Source organism: Myotis daubentonii, chromosome 12 (genome assembly GCF_963259705.1).
Source record: "Myotis daubentonii chromosome 12, mMyoDau2.1, whole genome shotgun sequence".
In the NCBI taxonomy this organism is placed as follows: Eukaryota; Metazoa; Chordata; class Mammalia; order Chiroptera; family Vespertilionidae; genus Myotis; species Myotis daubentonii.
Genome location: NC_081851.1, coordinates 75128471 through 75151543, shown reverse-complemented (window position 1 = coordinate 75151543; position 23073 = coordinate 75128471). Strand labels below are relative to the sequence as shown.

General features: G+C 42.9%; 1 protein-coding gene across 2 annotated transcripts in view; it reads right to left on the bottom strand.

Annotated features, from left to right (window-relative positions):
• Positions 1 to 12859: 12859 nt before the first annotated feature.
• CYRIA (CYFIP related Rac1 interactor A) overlaps positions 12860 to 23073 on the bottom strand; it is an 85011-nt gene continuing 74797 nt past the window's right edge. For both annotated transcript variants that reach the window (XM_059660507.1, XM_059660506.1), the window contains exons 8-12: positions 22790 to 22906; positions 22619 to 22698; positions 20807 to 20933; positions 17755 to 17825; positions 12860 to 16174 (exon numbers count right to left, since the gene is read on the bottom strand). In XM_059660507.1, coding sequence (XP_059516490.1) covers positions 16111 to 16174; positions 17755 to 17825; positions 20807 to 20933; positions 22619 to 22698; positions 22790 to 22906 — 459 coding nt within the window. In that variant the 3' untranslated portion in view covers positions 12860 to 16110. The remainder of the gene's footprint in view (positions 16175 to 17754; positions 17826 to 20806; positions 20934 to 22618; positions 22699 to 22789; positions 22907 to 23073) is intronic.

Genomic DNA, 23073 nt, shown 5'->3' with positions numbered 1-23073 from the left:
GAAGACTTCTGTTTGTGGAAGCATTGTGGCAAGAGTGGAAGCTTGAGCTAAAACAGGAGTGGGCTTGAAATTTGATGAAGCCACTGAACAGCCAGGGTGCTCTTAGGGACTGGACCTCTAGAAGCCTCAGGTTTCATATCCATGAAATGGGAAATAATCACACCTCCTATATTCATTGTGAGGATGCGAGAGAATATATGCAAAGCCCTTAGCACATTGCCCATAGTAGGTGATTGACGAAGGGTAGTTTTCGTTATCAATGATGGCCATTGTGATGCTCTGTCTGTAAGTTATGCGGCTATTATCCAAAGCTCCTGCCTGGGAGACCCCAGTCCATCTCACAGGGGGGCTACCTCAGGGCCTGGCCCTGGTGGGGGATGGACAATGACCACATGTAATCCGGGGGGAGGGGGTGCTCTGGGGCAGCTGGGGACACAGCACGGTCACAGGGAGCAGCGGGCCCAGGGCCCACACTATCAAAGGGCTGAGGTCCTACGAGGACCAACTTGTTTCATGAAAACAAAGGCCAGGGTTCCCTTGAAAATCCCACTTTTCCCCAGATTTCCCTCTCGGCTGCTTCTGTGGCCACACATGTTTCCGATGAACCCGCATTCAAATGAATTTCGGCCGACAAATAACTCGCTGCAGCTCTTTGGTGAGAGAGAATTCCTTCGGGATGAAGTCATGGTTTGGCTATAGTAAAATTAAAAATAACCCAGAACCCCCGGCCGCCCAGCCTGGCATCCACCCAGGACAGTGCATTTGGGAACCATTAGCGGGTTTATCGGGGGAACGTATCGCAGAAAACCTGCTTCTGTTTATAGACCATTTTATTATTCTGTTTTGACATTTCCCTTTTTTCTTCAACCTTTTTCCCCCCCTTAAGCAAATATCTATTAGACTGAGTTGAAATGTGATCCAACCAAATACACTCTTTTTTAACTCCAGGCTAAAGCAGGTCTGACTAGAAGCAGAAAAGCTTAAGTGAGAAGTTATGATTTACTTTCTTTCTAAAGGGAAACAGTGTCAGAGGAGAGTTTTATGTGACAAGGGCACTTTTGGAGCACAGAGCAGGGGCTGGCAGCTGGCACAGACCTCGCCTGGGAAAGCGCTGGTATTTAGAAGGCTGGGCACAACCTTGGTCGGCATCACCCCCTGCCCCCAGACCCCCAGGCCAACCCTGAATCACGTGCAGAACCAGAGCTGATCCCAAGAAGGTCAAGTCCCCAGATTGGATTGTAAGTTTCTGGACGGTCAGATCAGGCGAGGAACTTAGAGCTCATACACTCCCCTCCACGCCCATTATCTTACTGACAGGTAAACTGAGGCCCCTAAGGATGCAGTGACTTGCCCACAGTAACTACACTGGAACATGGTGCTAGAGGGAGTGGGCCTTGGACTGGAGCTCAGAAGGCATGAGTAGGAGAACCAGCTCTGCCACATGATCCTAAGCAAGAGACTTGATTTTATTGAACCTCGAGTCCATCATCTGTAATATGGGATAATAATCTGTGTCTTGCCTATAGCACACAGTTATGAAAGGATCCAGTGAAGAGCAAATATTGACCAAGTCACTCTCTGTGCTATGCTCCCTGCTAAGCCTTCACACAACCATCGGCTACTCACAGCAACCCTGCCAATTAGATGCCCAAATGGTCTCATCCTGAAGATGGGGATGCTGAGTGAGGCTCAAAGAGGCTCAGCAACACGACCGAAGTTGCATAGATGGAGGATGGCAGAGGCTGGAACTGAACCTAGAGTGTCCGAGGCCAGAGTCTGTGCAGGTAACTCTGATAGGACTGGGTCTCTGTGACCAATTAAAGGAGAACCCAGATGCAAAGGTGAAAGGTGAGATCTGGGCTGAGCCAGAACAGAGACCTGGGTCTCCTGCCTTCTGCTCTGTGTCCTTTTCCAGGACCCTGGGCGGCCCCAACTTCTGGAGGGGGAAGGCGGCCAGGCTGCTTTCCTGCTCTTTTTGTCCAGCCTGGAGCAACAGATTAAACTATGAAATGGAAGGATGGTTTGAATTGTCTTTAAACGCATCAAAGCCCAGACCTGAAAGGAATGTGTGCTGGGAGGGTCGGGCTGGGAGAGGCGGGCCTTCCCTGAAGGTTGACACACATAACAGCATTTCACGGGCATGGCTGTGAGGCTGTGAGGTCCCCTCTGCCCTTGCATTTCCCCCCCTACTCTCCCCCTCCTTCCCTTCCACTGCTGATTGGTCTGAGGCAGGACTACCTCTGGCTGCCTCTTCATAAGCCCTGCCTGATCCAATGGCCTGCCCCAACTTCCTCTTTAATCTCTGTGTTTGCCTCCTATTGGTCTCCATGTTCCTGCTCCACTTGTGTGTGTGTGTGTGAATGTGTGTGTATGAGTGTGTGTGTGTGAGTGTGTGTATATGAGTGTGTGTATATGAGTGTGTGTGTATGAGTGTGTATGAGTGTGTGTGAGTGAATGTGTTTGTGTGTATGGGTGAGTGAGAGTGTGTGTGTGTGTGTGTGTGTGTGTGTGTGTGTGTGTCTGCCGGGAGCTGGTCCATCCTTGCTGTTTCAAGGGACCTGGCATATATGGCATACGGTTCTTAATATGTTTGCTCACCTTCTTGGCGCTGTGTTTTAACCAAAGTCACCTCTCCGAGAAAGGTTGAATCCCCAGGTAGGGATTTTCCCCTGAAGTTAGGGAGGGAATAAAACCCCTCAACTAAGTGCCAGGCGGGTAATTAATCCCTTTAACTACGAACAATCATGCTTAAACTACATAATCTTTTCTCCCTGGAATGGAGATAAGAAACGCCCTAACCTTTGTAATAGAGATTGATAGGATTGAATCAACTGGTATAAATACAGTTGTAACAAGACAGAAACACTCAGAACTTAGAACAGAATCAAGAAGACAGAACCTACACGGAGCCTAGAGACAGAAGAACTTCGCTGGAGAGAGCATGCCGGAGGATCCTGGAGAGGGACTGGCCTCGGAGCCTAGAGACAGAGCCTAGCGGAAGAACATGGCAGGGGATCCTGGACTGAACCTGACTACAGAGATTGGCAGGAGAACCTGACTGGAACCTGGACACTGAACCTGACTGGAGAGCCTGGACAGAACCTGGCTGGAGAACCTAACGAGGGAACATGGCTACAGAACCTCGCTGGAGATCCGAAGCAGAACCTCTCTGGAGATCCGGGCTAGAGATCCTGGCTAGGCTGCTGATCAACTGAACGCTGTCTCCGTGTCATTCCTTCTTCGCCGACTCCGTCCACGCCTTTGGGGACCCCTGGACCTGCTGGGGTTGGACCCCGGCATGTGGCCCCTGCCCAAAATGTTCTGTCCTCCACTCTTTGCCCATCTAACAGTTCACCCTTCAGGTCCTGGTCCAAGTGTCCTTCCTCAACCCAACCTCCCTGACCCTCCAGCTTCATTCATCTCCCCTGAGTCTCCCTATGTCTCCCAGGGAACCGCTGCTTTTTCTTTGTGCCCTGCTTACAATTCTGTGCTCACACATGTATTCATTTTTTAAATTTCTCTTTATCTAGACTGGAGCTCAACAAACTTTCTATTAATGTAATAAGCTGTTTATCACAACCCACACAGCCTATGAGTTTAAATGATTTTTACATTGTAAATGGCTATATAAGCACCTTCCTAATGTCCTTGATTTTGCTTCTTTGCCCCGCAACATCCAAAATATTATTTTTTATATTTACCTTTTAAGATAAAGTTTGCCAACCCCATTCTTGAGTGTAAGCTCCATGAGAGCCCAGAGCATGTCCCTTTACCTGCTCTACATACCAGTGCCTCACTCAGGGCCTGACACAGAGGTGGGCGTTCAATAAATGTCGGTCTATGGAAATTATCTCCCTTTCATCCAGGCCCTCACGGAAGGCAGTAGCTCAGTAGGAAGAATTAATATTGCATCCAGAAATCTCATTTGAACTCCAACTCTCCTGTTTATTGGCTGTGATACTCTGGTAAGTTTATACCCATTCCAGAGCTTGGAATGTAATGGAAAGTAAATACAAGTTTGACTAAAGGAATGGAGAGTGGATCCAAAACATAGATCTGGAAGTAAATGAATGTTAAGGAAAAAAACAGGACATATTTTAGCCGACTATAATGAGCATATTAAAAATCAATGTCCAAGAGTTAATTGACCAGTGTTTCTTTAGAGGTCCGAGCTCCTGTGGCTGGAGTGTGCAGACATTGGCAATGACCCTCTCCTAGGAGTGTAATAGAAGGGCATTTCTGAATGGCACGGAACCCTGGGAACACATGCCATACTGTCACGATCTGGATTTATGCTGATTAAGCTATGAGATTTATATGTGTGCTGGTCACCTGGGGTTGCCTTTCTCCACATATCACAGCAGGGAAAGGAGGACTTTCTTTGTTCATGGGTCTATGTGTGAATTTCATGGAAATTATAATGCTGATATATCAGCACTTCAAGCTTTTTTCTTAAGGGAAGCACAGACTTGTAAGAAGAAAGAAGACACAGAAATCTGGGTGACTGCCACCAGGCTAAATTGAATTTGTCATGAATAATAAAATAAAGATAAAATATGCCTTATTGTTTGCAAATTTTAACTAAATCTATTAGCAACATTTAATTATAGCTATAAAAGTTGTCATCAAAGTGGCCTGCTCTAATATGAACATCAAAAAAGTAGACAATGAAATCTTCATTAGTTAATTGAAATTTCTTCATTTAATGAAGTGTCATTCTGATAGATTATGTGAAATAAATGATATGCACTGTAGTTTACAAATGAAATGGTGACAGTAAAAATGGTTCAAAAGAATAACATTGTGCCTCTGCTTTGTTCATTCATTCATTCATTTATTCAATGCCCTCACTCTTGTAGAACATAACACACAACACACATGCTGCCCAATGTCAGTGATGGCAGTATCCAAGACAAGGGATGGAACTCAGTAGACATTTCTGTGTGCACAGACAACCATCTAGCCAGCTCTCAGCCATCACACACCCAGAGGAAGAAACACTCAGTGCCAAAAACACTTGCATTTTACTCAGGATAAAAGGTGTCATCTACAAGGTTATTGCTGTAATGGGACATTACAGACAGTATCTTACATCTGTGGGTGAATTGCTCAGGGGAGATGCCAATGACTGTGTTAGGTTGAGGCTAGGATGAAAGATTGAGGATGATTAGATGCCTGTCTCTCCCACTACTGCACGGCCCTCAGCCATCCTTCATAGATTGCAAAGTGAATTTAGAAACTTCATTAACTGATAAAAGTCCCAGGATAGCGCTTGCTGCAAGTGAATGCAGTAACACTGGCTGTTGGAGGAGAGTGGGCCAAGCCCAGGAAGCCAGCAGGAGGCATTATTCTGACCTTGGGATGTAAGCTAGTGTGTCCAGATTCACTCAGTAGAAGGTTCCCTTCCCCCTCCCACACACACCTGTGCTTTTGAGTGATACTTGTACACACCAGCTGAGCTGATATCTATCCTGGATCCTGTCTCCCGATGATTAGAGATTGAGGTCACCATCTCCCAACCCTCCATTTGTACCTCCTCACGACTTCCTGAAGCCACCTCTTCCCTTGTTCTGTGTCCTATGAGTCTCTAGATTGTGGAGGCCCAAGTCCCCAAGATCCAATTCTGGGTTTTCTTAGGGCCATCACAGCTGCCCCAAACTAGCATGCTGAGGAGAACCCCAGGAGGTGTGTGATGGGAACCATGCAGGCTAAGAGAGAAGCAATCCCTCACTTCCCATCAACACCAGGATGATGGGGCACTAAGCCTGGTTTCCTAACAGACAGGCTCAGCTGCCTGGTTTAGAATCCCAGAACTGCCCCTCACAGCCCTAAGAACTTGGAGAATTTACTTAATATCTTTGTGCTTTGGTTTTCCCCTCTGCAAAAATGTGTTTGTTTGTTTTTAAAAATAGTATGTATCACATAGAAAAGTTAATATGCATAATCACTTACTTGGTCTAGCTCCTGGCAAGTTCCGTATAAGCATGTATACTTATTTGTATCCTTACTAGCAATGGCTGGTTTCCTCTCTTCAGTCTATTTTTCCAGGTCATCCTCCCACCCAGCAGCCAGTTGAAGGTGTTTCCATGGCTTGCTATACCCCTAATATCTTTTCACCTTGTCCAACCTTTCCTCTCACTGCAATCCCATATGCTTTTCTCCCCCCTCCTTCCCCCAAAACCCATATGCTCCAGCCATGTAACTCCCTGGCTGTGTCATGCCGTCTTGCCTTTGCACATGCTGCTGCTTCTAACTGAAATAGTCACCCCTTTGACCTTGCTCCTCTGTATGTTCCGCTCCAGTCTTCAATGCTCCGTGGCCATCACCTGGACGACCTCCTTGTCATCTCTCAACACGACCAGGCTACATTAGGTTCTCACTCCCCTTATCAAATGACACTGTGCTTGTCTCCGTCACAATCCTTGTCAAATTAAATTATATTTTATGCCTCCCGCTCTCTCGTGTTTATAACCACATTCTTGATAATTAGCACATGGTCTTATTTATACTCAATAGAAGTAACTCAGTAACTGAGAAATGAAAGGAACAGTGACCGAGTTTTAGAGAAGAAATGAAGGATGTTTCCATTGAGGACATCCTCCCTTTGTTCCCGAGGCAGTGATCTTCACTTATCACCACAGGGGCTCAGAGATGCTAATTGGACAACCCTTTGAAAAACCACGCAAGGGAAACTATAATTCCACAGGTACAGTCTAGTTATCTTGAGGTGACAAAGTGTGTTAATAACAGGTAGTTTAAGTCAACATGCTAAGCATTTCTGCTTCTCAAACAACCCAACTCCTGTCTAAGGCTAGAATGGGACATTTATTAAAAACACTAGCAAAGTCTGTCAAAGTGAGACCTTTCATACCCATAATTCCTACCATCTGTAACATCTTATGTTACATAAGATCCCCAATTACCAGTAGCAGTGTTAATCCATCATCTGTCCCAAATATTTTTAGATGTTCTTTATACACTCCACTTAGCTCCCCTTTTCTGTTTTTATAAATCTATGTTCTTTACTTGCCACAATTAATTTTGTGCTGACTTTATCATATCAGGGGACTATCCAAAATACTTTGGAAATTATTTTTCAGAAGTAGCATAAGGTATAATAACATGTTATATTGGAACCAAAGAAAACAATTACAAGTCTCTTAATTAAGGAGAGCCAATCAAGTTTTCATCTCCCATCATATAATATTACAAATAGACTTCTTACAGGATTATTCTTTCTACCTAGATAAGAAGTCACTCTGTAAGTCTGTGGTATGATTTGTAATAATAGGATAGAAAGGGATGTATTTTCAGAAATTCCTAATGCTAATTATTTCATAATGTATCCATTCTATTAATTCTTAACCAGTACTGGAGTACTGATTTACTTAGAGTTATATACTCTTTAAGTTCTAGTTGGACATCCAGAAACTCCGAGTTAAATAAATATGAGCAATTATTTACCATTTGTTAAACAAGAAGGTATAGAACTGTACCTCTATTTCTTTGGGGGGAAAAGGCAATACTAACATACATCCCTAAATAGAATTGTGTGTCTTGTAAGGTATTGAACTTCTCTGTGATACAAATTTAGAAGCAAAAATGAGATAGCACATACCAAAGAGCCTTAAATAATAAAATCTGATTGTTGGCACACTTCATAAGTAGAGGCTATTTTATGTGTAACATACATTGTGGGTCCCCACACCAGAGCCCCTAGGTCTACCTGGATGCCAGTGGTGGTTGTGATGGGCAGTTACCATGTGCAGTGTAAGCGGTCTACCCAGGGGCCAACTCTCCACTTTTCTGTTTCCTGGCATGCATGCTCACACACAAACAGATAAATTGTGTATTTGTCTAATTGAGGTACAAAATGGAAAAAGATATATTAAAAAAAGAATTCCTGCCAAGGAAATGGAGCCAAGGAAATGGATATATCCACAGGTAAAGAGACAATATTGAGAATTTAAAGACAATAATTGGTAAAGTTATTACTGATTATTTCTAAATGTGAATAAAATGTATTATTTTCTATGAAAATGCAAACAACTACTAAAATACAAATATATAAAGTGCAGGAATAAGGCTCATGAATATGGAAGAAATTAAGTGAACTGACTGAGAATATCTCCCTAAAAAATATGGGTTGAAATGGTTTCTTAAACAATTGTTTTGGATCTTCAAACAACATATAATTGTTTAGTTTTTTAAAAATTTAAACCCACTCTCACCACTTCTATTTACCATTGTAGTAGAGGTTTTAGTTAGTGTTAGAGGGCAAGAAAAAAGAAATAAAAGGGATTAGGGTTGATAAAGTAAAACTTTGAGTCCTTATTCATAGATAGACTAACTAAATTAGAAGATTTATAATAATGGATGGTAAGACTCAATTGTTAATATGCTTATTCTCCCAAAACTAATGTGTAGATTAAAAGAAATTCCAATAAAATTCCACCAAGTTTTTTTTGGGTAGAAATCAAGAAGCTGTTTCTAATATTCCCATGGAAATGAAAGGGCTAGAATAGCAAAACTTATTTTAAAAAGAACAAAATTAATTATTTAATGGAACAGCAATTAACATCTCTGAGAACATATTTCTGGAAACTGGCTAAGACAAATAGTGTGGCACAGACATTGTCAGATATACGTCACAGAAAGATGGGTGTTGACTGTGCAGAGAGTGGATGAGAGGAGGAAGAAAGTAAAGTCTGAGTGATCTTAGGGACAGATAATGAAGCTTGGAATAAATAAAGCGAATGAGCAAGGGGGAATTTAATAGTTTTTGAGAGCTCTTTAGAAATGATATTTGTTAGGTATCAATAATCAGTTGGAAGAAGAAGAAAGAGTAATGCCTATGAGTTGGGCTTGAATCTAAAGACACTGAAAATGGAAACTCAAGACGAAACCTGGGCATTTCCAAATTACTTTCTGCTTATCTTCTGTGATATTCAGAAGCCCCGGGACAAAGAAAAATACGTCCACAGTACCTAGCAACTTTACTTTTAGAATGAACATATTGTCTTTGCTAACCAGAGTTCTAGAGACAAAGTTGAACCAACTAATAGTGCTTATAGATGCCAGGATAAATGCCTGTGGCCTGTTAGGGCAACACTCCTAGGTTGCTATCCAAGGTGCTGAATAGATTTGTCTAGTTTTTGGAAATGCCTTCTGTTGCACTTCTTCGCTAGCCTCTGATGGAGTAGCTGCCTAGTCCCAGACTGAGCAAGACTCCACCTGAATAGCACACCTGCCCTTGCTAGGACTAGCTGACTCAGACTTTTGATCAAGACATCAACCTGACTTCTCAGCTGGACTCCTAGCAGAACAGCGGCAAGCTGCAAGTTCTCTGTGTCCATGGAAGTTAAAAATATCCTCACAGATAGGTAAATATTTTCTCTAGGGATAAAACTGACCAACCAGGAGAGTAGAAAATTTGTTACTGTGGATGGTTGTGAGCTGTCAAAATTAATTCTCAGGGATTCATCTTAGCAAACTCAGGTTTCAGAACCCTGAAGTCTCCAGTTTGCAGGAAGCTTCTATTGGTCCCTAGCATATGTTGAGCTTGGTCCTCTAAGGGACATTTTCCTGCCCTCAGGAGCTTAAAATCTAGTTGAAAAGCAAACATATAATTTAAAGTACTATATGATGACCTATATTTAGTATCAAATAAATTAAATGCACGAGGAACTAAGAAGAGAGAGGATTAGCATGTATTGGGTAGATGGGCAAAGCTTCATGGAGGAGGTGAGTATGCCTGGGCCTTGATGTAGTGGTAGACTTCAGATAAACAATGAGGAAGAGGGTGTGCATTAATGGCAACATGATGGAGTAGAAATTCCCATGGTACATTTTGGAGGTAAATACCTCCAGATTAAACCTACAGCTCCCTATCATTTCATCTTCCTCACACATAGAATACCACCACCTTTATACCCACCTCCACAGTGATTAGGTCATTTTTTCATACAGAATATAATTCTTTCAAATATATTGACATTTGGAAGAAAATAATTTGATAGCTGCCCCAAGTACATTCAATATTTTTCTAGAAACATGCTTCTTTGAGGTATAAGGGGCCTTTTAAAACTACTGGTCCTCAAGTCACAACATGGAAGACTTGGGTGGCTTAGAAATGGTTAGTGAAATAATAAGTATAGCTCCATCAGGGTGCAAACAAAGACTATTAAAAATGATCAGAAAGCACAAAGAGGAGGTATCTGGAAATACGCTATTTGATGGGAAAAACTGAAAGATTTCAATGAGAAAAGACTTTCTTGAGTGAATTTACAAGAAGTTTCAGACTAAACGACTCTTTCTAAACTAAATTCTAGGACATCTAAAATCTTATCACAATTTCAAAGGGTATTTTGATGGAGGTATTTTTATGATATCCAGGATACTTCCAGGGTTTTTGCACTTTATGTAATAGAAAACAGGCAAGAGAAGAGCTATGGAAGTAAAAAATACAGTCCCAGAAGCTTGATTTGACCATGGAAGAAAAGCTCCCTTCTTTGGAGTTTGAGTTTTGAGCTGGAGCAGACAGAAGGGCCAAAACCTCTCATTATTTAGATACCATGTAGATGTGATCAGGAGCATTTTCTACTAATAGAGATCAGGATTTTGACATTGGATAGATTAATGCACTTAATGAATATAGTTTACATAAATTAATCAATATTGTCATTAGTATTATTTAATCAGTCATTTAGTTTGTGATGATTAAATAGAGTGCATAATTTTCCTTTTTTAAAAAATAGATTTTTATTGATTTCAGAGAGGAAGGAAGAGGGAGAGAGAGAAACATCAATGATGAGAATCATTGATTGGCTGCCTCCTGCATGCCCCCCCACTGGGGATCAAGCCTGCAACCTGGGCATGTGCCCTTGACCCGAATTGGACCTGGGACCCTTCAGTCCGCAGGCCAATGCTCTATCCACCGAGCCAAACCGGCCAGGGCTCTTTTCTTTTTTTAAAATTTTAAAGATATTTTTATTTATTTCAGAGAAGATGGGAGAGGGAGAGATAGAAACATCATTGTTGAGAGAGAATTGTTGATCAACTGCCTCCTGCAAAACCCACACTGGAGATGGAGCCCACATCCTGCAAACTGGGCATGTGCCCTGACTGGGAATTGAACCATGACCTCCTAGTTCATAGGTCGATGCTCAACCACTGAGCCATGCTGGCTGGACAAGAGTGCATAATTTTCAAACAGCCAACACTTAGGAATTCTATCTACTCATTGACAACCTAAAGCAGGGGTGGGCAAACTTTTTGACTCAAGGGCCACAATGGGTTCTTAAACTGGACCGGAGGGCCGGAACAAACGCATGGATGGAGTGTTTGTGTGAACTAATATAAATTCAAAGTAAACATCATTACATAAAAGGGTACGGTCTCTTTTTTTTTTTAGTTTTATTCATTTCAAATGGGCCAGATCCGGCACGTGGGCCGTAGTTTGCCCACGGCTGACCTAAAGCATAAAATCAGGTGTGAACACAAATTGCAAATATTCACCAGGTTTCATGAATTCAGCCAGCTGAACCCTTCATCCTATCCTTCCAAGAGAACCCTGATTAACAATAAACCTTCTGGTTGGTATGAAGGGTGTTCAATTCCTCACTAGCTGTATTCTTCTTGACAATCACACATATGCTTTACTCAATTTTTCCTGTCACGGAACTCTCAACCCTCACTTAATTAGGATTTCTCCCTCCCCCTCTCCTCCCTCCCAGCTTTTGTCCACTTATAATTTGTCCATATGTCAATTTATAGAAAATGTCCCATTTCTATTAATTTCTTTTTGTCTTTTGTATAAGACACCATAGAAGGGTTCTCTTGGGGATCCTGATCCATTGAGAACACACATAATTAGGTCCCAGGTGATTCGCTTGCAGGCATTGAAAGTAATACTATAGAATAGTTTCAATGTTCCACAGTGAAGAGAATTGCCTTGGTGCTAAAGTTGCCTGAAAAACTGTACTTATAAGGAATAGATTATTTGCTGATTTTTCCAAATTCACAAAGTGCTACTGTCCTTAAAATAATGATTGAAAGAGCATTTATTAGGGTTTCTTAGCCTCCTCGGACAAGTATATCTCATGCATTTCTGTACTTATTTTATGCTTTTTTCCTAATGGAGAGTCTTTGCTGAAATGAATAAGACACAGCTGATACCAAGAGCAGTACAGTTTTGGGTATTTCATGTTGTACTTGAAGAAACTGAGGCATAGAGAAGTCAAAGGCAGATGATGTGATTTCCTGGTGCTCAGAACAGATCTTTGGCAAATATCTATGCATGTCACATATCTATGATCATGTGCTTATCACCCACTCCACCTTGAACATCATATATAAAATAGAGGTGTATTTTTAAATAGATGTACCAAATTTTAATTTTCACTTCACACCCAAAACTTCTGTACAAAAAGAGGCAAAGCAGGCAAAAAATCACAATGATAGCAAAGAATATATGAAAACTTTAAAACAGCTTTGTGTATGCACCAGCTTTCATAGATGTAGTGGGAGCTTCAGAGGGTTTGTTTCTTTAAGATAAAATTTCAACATTTATGAGTATCTAGAAAACTCACAGCTGTCTAGGATACACAATTGAATGAGAAGTCTCTGAATTCTACTGGACACTTGGATTCCCAAATTGAGAGGGTTTTATTTTTCTTTTGAGGAAGCATGAAATTATTTTTACTTCAATGTGATGATGTATTAAAAACTTCAGTTTGCCATTAATATCTTGGTATAATAGTAATGACTAGGAGTGAACTTTGAGGAAGCATGATATTAATTGGTAGTTAAAAGATAGTATCCAAGACTTTCTTTCTGGTTGTTAATTAATATGCCAGTCTGAATGGGTCACCACAATTCAAACATTTATTGCCACTTGTTTTGAGCTTTTTTAAAAACTACTAATTCCTTGTGGTCCATGAAAAGTTTCTGAGAACAGTTTTAATGCCAAAATAGCAGTAGTTCTGAGAAATGTAATTTTCCTTTTGTTGCTTGCCCCCCAAATAAATATGGGAGTAACAGAAAACACTGTTTATTTGTAAACTATGAGACAACAGATATGAAATATAGTTAACATTGACATGAAGACTGTTGTTAGCACTTTCCCTAAACCCCCCATAGGTCTTGGACGCATGTGCATGCAGCATAGAAACCATGATTGTTCAAGGACTCCTGATGCCTGGAGGACAGACTGTTAAAAAGAATTTGTCTCCCACAGTAGCTCTGGAGTGGGCCTAAGGTCCACCACCTGCCTGTGATCACAGACATTCAGTTAACCTGCCCTCCTGACTCTCAGAGGCAACCTATCAGACCCTGGGCTTTGGAGAACCCACATCCTGGCGAATGAATTTTGGCTTTGAGACAAGACCACCTGGCTAAACTGGGGCAGGCCAGCAGCCCCTCCCATGTATTTGGTCCCTTTTGATAGAAAGTCTAGTTAAAAAATGATACCCGTGCTCAACTATTTGCTCTGCAAGTCCATTCCTCTTTCCAAGACTGAATCTCCGTTCTGGATAAAAGAGGAAAACAGACCCAGTGATGATGAACATTCAATGCCTCTATGTGTCCAGTCTTGACAGTTGTTGCCCAAGGATACCATGTGGCTGCCAAACAGAATTACTTTTCTTAAGCTGAATATTGAATGAATGTGTTCACCCATCGTGACCCCATTTTCTGGCTTCCTCTGGGACATTAGAACCCGGAGGCTTGAAAAGTTCCTCAAGGCCAACTAGTGCGATTCTATTCTGGTGGGAGAAGAGCCCTCCAGGCCGCTGTACTGGTTCAGCTTGAAAAGCTTTAAGGAAAAGGGTCTTTCCTCTCTCTGTTGACTGACAGTTAGATACAGACCACGGACCCTGTCCTGCCATGGCTGGATTTCTTTGATAAAAATAAAACAAAACACATGTGTACCTCCCCTTTTCTTGGAGGACTCAAGGGAATGCCAGCTGGCCAAAAAATCTGGAAAGCAGTGGTGTGACAGCTCCTTTCTTGGGACATTGTGAATGGCGCCAAGCTCTAAGGTACCCAGACCCAACTTCTGGAATGATCATCCACTTGGTAACTTCCTGTCATTATCTAGGCCAGGCTGAGGATTTATTTTAAAGTATCCAGTCTCATCCCATAGTAGTATATATAGGCCACATGGTGAAAAGGAAAGAGCCTGGAGTCGGGAGTGAGGCATCCTGGGTTCTAGTCCTTCACTGGGGCAGTAGGGTCCTGATTGACTTCACCCTCTGTTCTTTTTTTCCAATCAAGATTAGATTTCCTGGATTTTGTTCCAAGCTATGATCTTCAGACAGAATGACTCTAGGCCAGTGGTTCCCAACGTGGGGCACATGCCTCATGGGGGGGCAGCAATTTGATTTTTAAGGGGGGCAATTCGAGAATGAGATATTAACAGTGAATTTTTTGCATTTCTTATGGTTCTAGGGGGCCTCATATATAGTATATAAATATATATTGTGACATATTTATGCATTTCAGTTCTCTATTATATGTTTTGAAACTTTATTTGCTTTTTTTCATGTCACTTCATATAACTTTTTAAACAATTTCTTAGTGATTTCTTCCTCAGTACTTCAACTGCCCTTTCTTTCTTTTATTTTTCTCTTTCATGGATGCCATGTTCTTTGGAAGCTTGTTGAGACCAAGTTAATGTGAAGAGGAGTTCACTTTTTGAATAATAAGAATTATATGTCACATAGGAGCATCAAGATTTTAGAGAAACTTAGGTGGGGCGTGGCCAAAAAAAGGTGGGAACCACTGCTCTAGGCCTTGTCATGCCCTCAGTCATCAGGACAAGGTGGGGTGATGCTTAGTGAACTCCACTCACTAAGAAAGAATGTGGGTCAGTCATTTTAATGACAGGTAGCCTTCGACTCAAAGGTAGTCTTAGGCAGAGATGGCTCCTGGAGATTGTTGGTTTTCAATGTCCATTTCAGAGAGGAGCAGGGTGAGACACAGCTGAAGTGAGTTTCCCAAGATCACACTGTGAATGAACAGGGCTAGAACTAACTGCAGGATCTCTGACCAGGCTTTACTCAAGGCAACAAGCTGGCAATGGGGTCAGGGAGAAGCTGTGTTTTAAAGACAAGGTAACCAGAAAACATAGATTTTTTTTCCCCTCCAAATTCCCCCCGTTTTCTGATAACTAATGAGTACCCCAGAACTCTGTTGTCACAGGAATGGTCCACAGAGAACGAGGCTCCTATGTGGAGGGGCTGAGTGCCCCGCACTATGCAAATAACTGCAAAGTCAGCAAACTTACCCACAATTTCAAAGCCAGAGCTCCGCGTCCTGGTCCCTGTGACAGAGGGTTGAAGATCTGTCCTGTTGTCTAGGTGTCCTTCCTCCTAACATGTCCCCGACTTCCAAGACAACCACTTTCGACAGCACACCTATCTATTCTGGCTTCTCTCCCGCGAACTGATTCAAACACAGGTGATTTTCCTCTTGCAAACTGAAAGGGGACTTCAGAGGGGGCATACATCCAGCAGAAAGGGAAAATGCTGATGATAAAACACGTGCACACAGAAAGGCTGCACGTGTGGTCTGCAGTCTCGGGAAAGAGAGGGGGCGTGCCGAATCCCAAACACCTGGGCTGGAACCTCCACATGCATTTTTCTTTTTTCTGGATTCCTCTCTCTCTCTCTCTCTCTCTCTCTCTCTGCCAGGATACCAGTCGTGTTTCTTGTAGCTGAGCCGATACAGGAAATCAAATACTTTGTGTTTCTATCACTATACTTCCCAGAGAGATTACACATCTAGAATTTAAACACTACCACAAACGATCAGCAATTTCTGATTGTTACAGGCGTAGTTAAAGGACTCCAGTGGCAAAGTTCAACATCTCCAACTTTTGCCTTTGGAGGAGGGGGTTCTGTTTTAGACATTAAAGGTAAGGCTCTCAAGTCAACTTATGCTCTGCTGGGTTGAGTCAGTCAGGATACAAATTAAGGTCCATATATATTGCAGTGACAAGAAGGAAACGGTTATGTAAATACACAAGTATTAACATCAATCTGTATTAAATTATGTAAACATATACATCTTCTGAGGTCAGTACATAGATCCTCTTCTTGGAGCAGAGCTTTACTGAAGCATTGCTCGAATCTGTTTGGAAGTCGACTCATCGTTCAAGTGCTTTGTAGTGAACCTGGATGGAGAGAGAATGATGGCGTTCACTGTGCAAATAGTGCTCTGTGAAAGCTCCAATAATGACTCACCAGCCCATCTTTGCCTTGGGAGACATAAATGATATTTATAAATCAAGCTTAGGCTTGGTTCTTTAGACAGAGAGCCACATTCCAATGCCCAGAGTATTCTCATATGGATTGAATATTTGATTCTTCCTTCCAGAGGAATTGTGTATTACGATTATTAAACGAATAGATCAAATACTCAAATAATTACGGAGGAGATATTAAGTAGTCTCATTTACAGGGAAGTAGACCTCTCATGACTGAGTGCAGGATCTCGGCCATTTAGGCCACCCCTGCTAAGTCACGAAGTTGAAAATATGGATTTGCATAGCAACATAGCAGCTCTAAAACATTTCTAGTCTTCTACTTTCCAGGCAACACTTATCCTCATTGACACCACCAGGGGTCACAAATGGAAGTGAACAACAACAACGACAAAAAATGATGCCATCTGCATCCTCCTACTAACCTGCTGCAGAAATAGTTTATGAGAAGGAAAGGAAGAAGTAACATGTAATAAAATCTTGACCATGTCCTAGGCTCTCCATGTAAGTTCTCATTTCACTGACACTAACTCTTTGCAAGAGAGTTTCTTACCTCCATTTGACAGATGTCAAAACTGAGATGTAGAGAGGCTACATGACCCATTCCAGATCACAAAGATGACCATGAAGGATTTGTGAACAATTTGGATACAGGTCTGGCTGCCTCAGAAGCCTGTGCTGTCTCACTTTACCACAGTGCCCAGGGGACACACACATGCCAGCACTCACAGGAGACCCACAGCCTACCACAGTGCCCTACTCTGGAAGTCTTGCTTGATCCAAAAACTTCAGTAACTAAAGTCTCTTTGCTAAGATGAAATGCCAGCCTTCTGTGAAATGGGCACCACTGGAGAAAACCTTGGTTGACCCTCAGAATCCTAAAGGCTCTTACAGTAATTCTAAAACCGTTCTGAACAATGATGGAGGAGCTCCACAAAACAGGATCAATCTCAGTGTCTAGTCTATTCGTTTCATAGGCATCTCCTTCCTTCATTGACTGAATGAAGGTAATGGATGGGCCTTACTTCTCTGCGTTGTGATGATGAAATGAGACAACGTGACTGGGCGGAGTACAAAACATTAAGTGTTGTACGCAGGCGGAATATTACTGATCTATCCCTGAGGCCTGGGCGGCTGCTTTGTCTAACGAGCCCCTACTAATCACAACCATTAAGCTGTGTGGCTGGGAGTTAGGGCCACAACCTGCGGGGTCACCCAGACCTGGGTTGAGGTCCTAGCTTGGCCATCTGCTATGCAACTTTTGGCAAGTTATTTGACTTCCCTAAATCTCAGTTTCCTCCATCTGTAAAAAGGAGATGATAAAAATGGCACTGACCTTATTAACAGGTTGTTGGGAAGAGCAAATGTATTACAATATGCAAAGGAATACGCCTGATGCCTTAGTCCTCAGTCCCTAACAGCATCTACGTTTGCAAAGGATCTGAAGGGTTGGCCGCCCCTGGCAAAGCTACCTCGGGCCTGAGGCTCACCTGAGGGCATTCAGCAGCCCCTCCACACTGTCCGGGGCCTGTTCCTTCAAAACTTTTATGCAGCCTTTCATCTGGGAGGAGAAAACACAGTATTTGTTAATATCCTAGTAATTCTGTCCATAACTTCTGTCCATTATACTATTTGTCCATAATAATATCACATTATTCCTGCTCACAGAAATGACCAACAGACCTTCTTCTTCCCCCGCCCCCAGGCCAGTGACTTGCTCCTCTGGGCTTCCAGACGGTTCCACATCAGGTTATACTGTCCTGCAGTTGAGCATTTTACATATCTGGCGTGTGGGGACACAGACTTGAGCCTTTGATCTTCTTGTCTTTTACTCGAGAGCTAAGGGCAGGGCTTTTCCTCCAGGAGGTGCTCAGTGGAGGCTGAATGGATTATAAACCTGACTACTTTATCCCATCCCTCTGCCCTGAATGCTTTTCCTCCTTCAGCTGTTTGTTAAGACTCAACTGAAGATCACTAACACCAGGAAGCCTCTTCTGACTGCATTACCTTCACCAGGTAGAAGTCACCGCCACCTTCCTGCATTTGCAATAGTGCACTGGCAGTTAGAGAACCTCAGAGATGTTAGTGCCCACACTGCCTGACTCCCTCACTAGACAGGAGAGGACTGGGAAAGACCAGTGGTTGGGAATGTGATCTACATGGACGCAGAATGACTGGGTTTCACCCATGCTTATTTGTTAAATTAATATCTTCATGAACCCAGGCAAGTTTCTTGGCTTTTGTGCCTTTGGAATATAATTTATTCAAAATTTGGGGAGATCATGAAAATCAAATTTAGATCATAGTATATCATGCATATCCTGGAAAAATTTTTTGACAAAGGAAGGATCTTGCTGCAAAGAATACGGTCACTCATTTTAAACTCAAATGTTCATGCTCTATATCAGATTTGGGTACGTTCATGACCTCTTTTATAATGGTCACTTAGCAACGTTTTCTGGGGGTAAACCTCTGGTATGCTGCAAGTTTTTCTTTTTTAAAACAAATTGGTGCCCCTACTGGGGATTGAACCTGCAACCTTGTTGTATTGAGACAATGCTCTAACTGACTGAGCTACCCAGCCAGTGTGAAAGTTTGTCTTAAAGCCTGATAAACCCTGATAGTAGGATGGAGGTAGCCAAAGCACAGGGTTGAGAATCATTTGGGGGCCATGTATAGGCTTATTGAGAAAGAATGTCATGGTCAATCAGAGATGCCAATCATGGGTACAGGATGGGACCAAACTGAGCGATGTAGAGATTTGTTCCCTCTCCCAACGGAGCTCATTGTCCATAGGGAGGAGAGAGACACATAGCTCATTATCCTATGTGTTCTTGTAAAAGATGCTAAAGGAGCAATGGGACCATAGGCTAGAACAGGGTTGTAAGAGCAGTGGGTACCCTTTAGGAATGTCTAGTTCTATTTCAGGCTGATTAAAGTCATGGGTGTGAATAACAAGATGCAGTCAGGAAGATAGTCAGGGCTAGATTCAATTGTGGGGTTCATTGTATGTTAGGAAGTTAGGGGCATTTTCCTGTAGAAAACACCCTTGGTGGGTGTTAAATAATCTAGCAATGTGACTAATACAGAAATGGAGCAGAGGAAGCAAGACTGGAGATAGGAGGAGCACCTACCACTAAATATTTTCTTGGTAAACAAATAATTACAGAAAAGTAAGTAAGACTCCCTGAAGAGTCATGTCTAGCTGTGTTAGGAAGCTGGAACCTCAAAATGAGTAATCCAGGTTGCATTTTTCGTTGATAGATTTTCTCACATTCTGCACACTCATGGCCCCTCTGGGCAGGTAGACTTTCTGTGTGTCCAGGACTAAAGCATCAAAGACACTGTTCTGTGCAGATGAAGGAGCATAGAGGGTGCCAGACTGTTAGTACAAAGAGGTCCTATTCTGTACTTAAAAGGCTTTAAGTCAACAAATGGAATACACTACTGGGGGGTGCTTGAAGCAAGTGCTGGGCTGAGAGGACGCATGTTTTTATCCCACTATCAACAGGAAATCACTTGCACACCAACATCGACTGTTTTCCCCTTATATTCATTCATTCATTCATTCATTCATTCATTCATTCAGTAAAGCTCTGTGGAGCATCTATTGAGTCCCATGCTCTATGTGCCATGGGCACTCCTAAGCAGTAAATCAGACATTAGGTGTATAGATAATGGTCTCTGCTCTAGTCAAAGAACTGTGTCTGTGAGGGAGTCAGAAAACCCAAAATGGTAAATGCTCTCGGGGTGGAAAAGAAGGAAGGCCCTGATCCACGCAGGGGCAGGATGAGGGATATTTGAGGAGGGTCTTAAAGGAATCCACCCACAAGAGAAGAGGAAGGGCGCTCAGGGCAGGGAAAAGAGCTCAGGCACCTGCCCATGACAAAAGGCATGGGAATCTGGTGGAGGCACTGGAAAGTGGGGTGGAGAGGAAGTTGGAATGTTGTTTGTGATTTGAGGAGGGTGTCTTATGATTCAGTATCTCCTAATGCTTTTCATATAACGTACTAAAAATATATCTTGCCCTAGCTGGTTTGGCTCAGTAGGTAGAGTGTTGACCTGCGTACTGGACTGAAGGATCCCAGGTTCCATTCCGGTCAAGGGCACATGCCCAGGTTGCAGGCTCGATCCCCAGTAGGGGACATGCAGGAGGCAGCCAATCAATGATTTTCTCTCATCATTGCTATTTCTCTCTCTCCCTCTTCCTTCCTCTCTGAAATTTTAAAAATAAAATAAAAATATATTTGTATAACACGGATAAACTGAGGGGCACTTGCAGCTAAGTGACTGTTCATCTGCTCAGCTCCTCTACTGGCTGAGCGGATCAGCTCCTCCACGTTCCCGTTATGCTTTTGAGGTTGGATGCTCTGTTGTAAGCACATAAAAAGGACTGGACTTCTTCCTATGAGGAGAGGGACCAGGATGGGGCATGTGTCTTGGAGAGGTCATTCTTAGTGGGTGGTGGAGGAGGGAGAAGCAAGGTCTCCTTGGCAGCATTTATGTACTCTTATTGGAAAGCACATTTTATAATATTCTTACATCGATCTTGGACGTCTTGCAGAAAGCTCCCACGGGGTGGACGTGGTCGTAGAGGATGATGACCCCCACCATCACCCTCATGCAGAACATCAGCGTTTCTTCGCTCGTAAACCTGCTCCTGTACTCCCTGGGAGAGAGGGGAAATGGCAAGGGGGTTACTTCCTGGCCCGAGCATGCTCGTGTCTGGCTCCACACTGGCTGCGGGAGACTCCTCCAATCCTCTCTTGAGAACAATCCCAGACCTGCCCCAACCAGGTTAATATGCTCTTCTAGAAACCCATGATGATAATTCTCCTCGAATCTATCCCACCAGCAATTCAGTGCAAAAATAAGGTAAATTAGAGGGCAGTCAATTCTCTTCTCTTCTGCCCTTCAGTGAGCCAGCTCAGCACGTACATCACTCCCCACCCATCAATCCTGAATATTTTATAGCAGTTCCCTCTGGCTGTCCAAGATTATAGAGAATAATGGCTTCATTATAGAGAAAAAGAATCAAGCTCATTTCCACAGAGCAGCTATCGTGTCTCCAGTCAGGGTAACTTCCTTTGTTAAGATACAGGCTGCAGATTGAATTAAATTGTGGAAGATACCTTAAAGAAATGATGTGCCAGTCACCGGGCTGTGAGTATTCGTGAAGTCTGAATTTTGTGCACTTACCCTGATAGGGTCTCTGATGATTCAGATAATTCTGGCCAATACCAGAGGCTTTCTTAATATCTATTTCCTTATGAATTGGCCCTTCAATGAAGATGATTACTGTTTTTGTCTTGGAATAACTATTAACTTTGGTATAAGCAAAATATTTGAAATTAATACCATCTTCCACGTGAACAGAACATCAACTTTTATAAGGCATTTTTGATCCCTTTGGGCATCCCAAACACTCTGCAACTTAGATGGGGTTCTGAGAATGGTATCATATGAGGAAACCAGGGCCCAGGCAATTTAGACCACTTGTCTCTGGGCCCAGAAGGGGCTACAGATATAAGTGGAACCCTGACTTTTGAGTGTGAATTTCCTCATTCCCATGCTGCCTCATCCTCAACAAAGTCAACCATTTTTTAAAAATCTAGCAACCAGCTTAAATACAAAGAGACTGCTGGGAGAGAGAGAGAGAGAGAGAGAGAGAGAGAGAGAGAGAGAGAGAGAGAGAGATCTTCATTATCACTCCTGTAACAGTCTTATCACTTCTCCTGGTTCTAAATCTTCTCTCAAATCTTTTCTCCAACATATTACTAATAATATCCAGTTATTTCACCCAATCCTCCACTTGATTCTTACACAATTTCTACAGCATCTTTGTTTTTTTGTTAATCCTCACCTGAGGATTTTCTTCCATTGATCTTTTAGAGAGAGTGCAAGAGAGAGGGAAAGACAGAAAGAAAGATCGATGTGAGAGAAACATATCAATTGGTTGCCTCCTGCATGTGCCCCAACCAGGGCCAGGGCTGGGGAGGAGCCTGCAACCAAGGTGCGTGCCCTTGACAGGAATCGAATCTGGGACCCTTTGGTCTGCAGGCCAATGCTCTATCCACTGAGCCAAACCGGCTAGGGCTCTACAGCATCTTTGACTCGAGTGTTGGCTCGGCCATCTAACAAGTTTTGCAATCCTTGGAGAGCCAGCTCATCTTCTCCAGCTCTGACATGGGATAAAGACAGCTACCACCGAGAGGTCTTTATGAGATTAATTCAGGTAATGGATGTGTAACTGCTAATGTGCTGACCCAGTGGTTAGGAGGCATCGTCATCATTACACCAACAGGCTCTGCCTGGTGAGCTCTCGGCCACCAGTACAGCTCGGACGTCACTTACGGCGTTTCCAGCATGACTTTACAGACGCTCGTCATGGTACTGAGGCAGTCTGTGGTGTTCTCTATTGGCAGGGTTTTGTTCTAAGTGGGAGACACAAGTGGATGTTAGCTCTGCCAGCAGCCTTTACCCCGCAACTCAGGAAAAAGCACCTCGTCGCTCAAGTCCACTTACTTCGGAGACAAAGTGCATGGTGGCATTGCTAAGGGTTTTCAGCATGGGCGTGGCTTCCGCATAGAAGAGGGACATTCGGTTGGCCATCTCGTTATTGACTTCGTTCTCAATGTCTAGCTGATAAGAACAAGAAGAGAAGATGCGATTGATTGATAAAGAGATGGTGAAATTCCCCAATGTTCCATGGAAACTGAAATGTAGACAAGACTATCTTCTCCCTGAGACCTGCCTGATGCAGACACCGAAAGAGACGTGGAGTGCGGGTGTCTAGACCCAAGAGACCC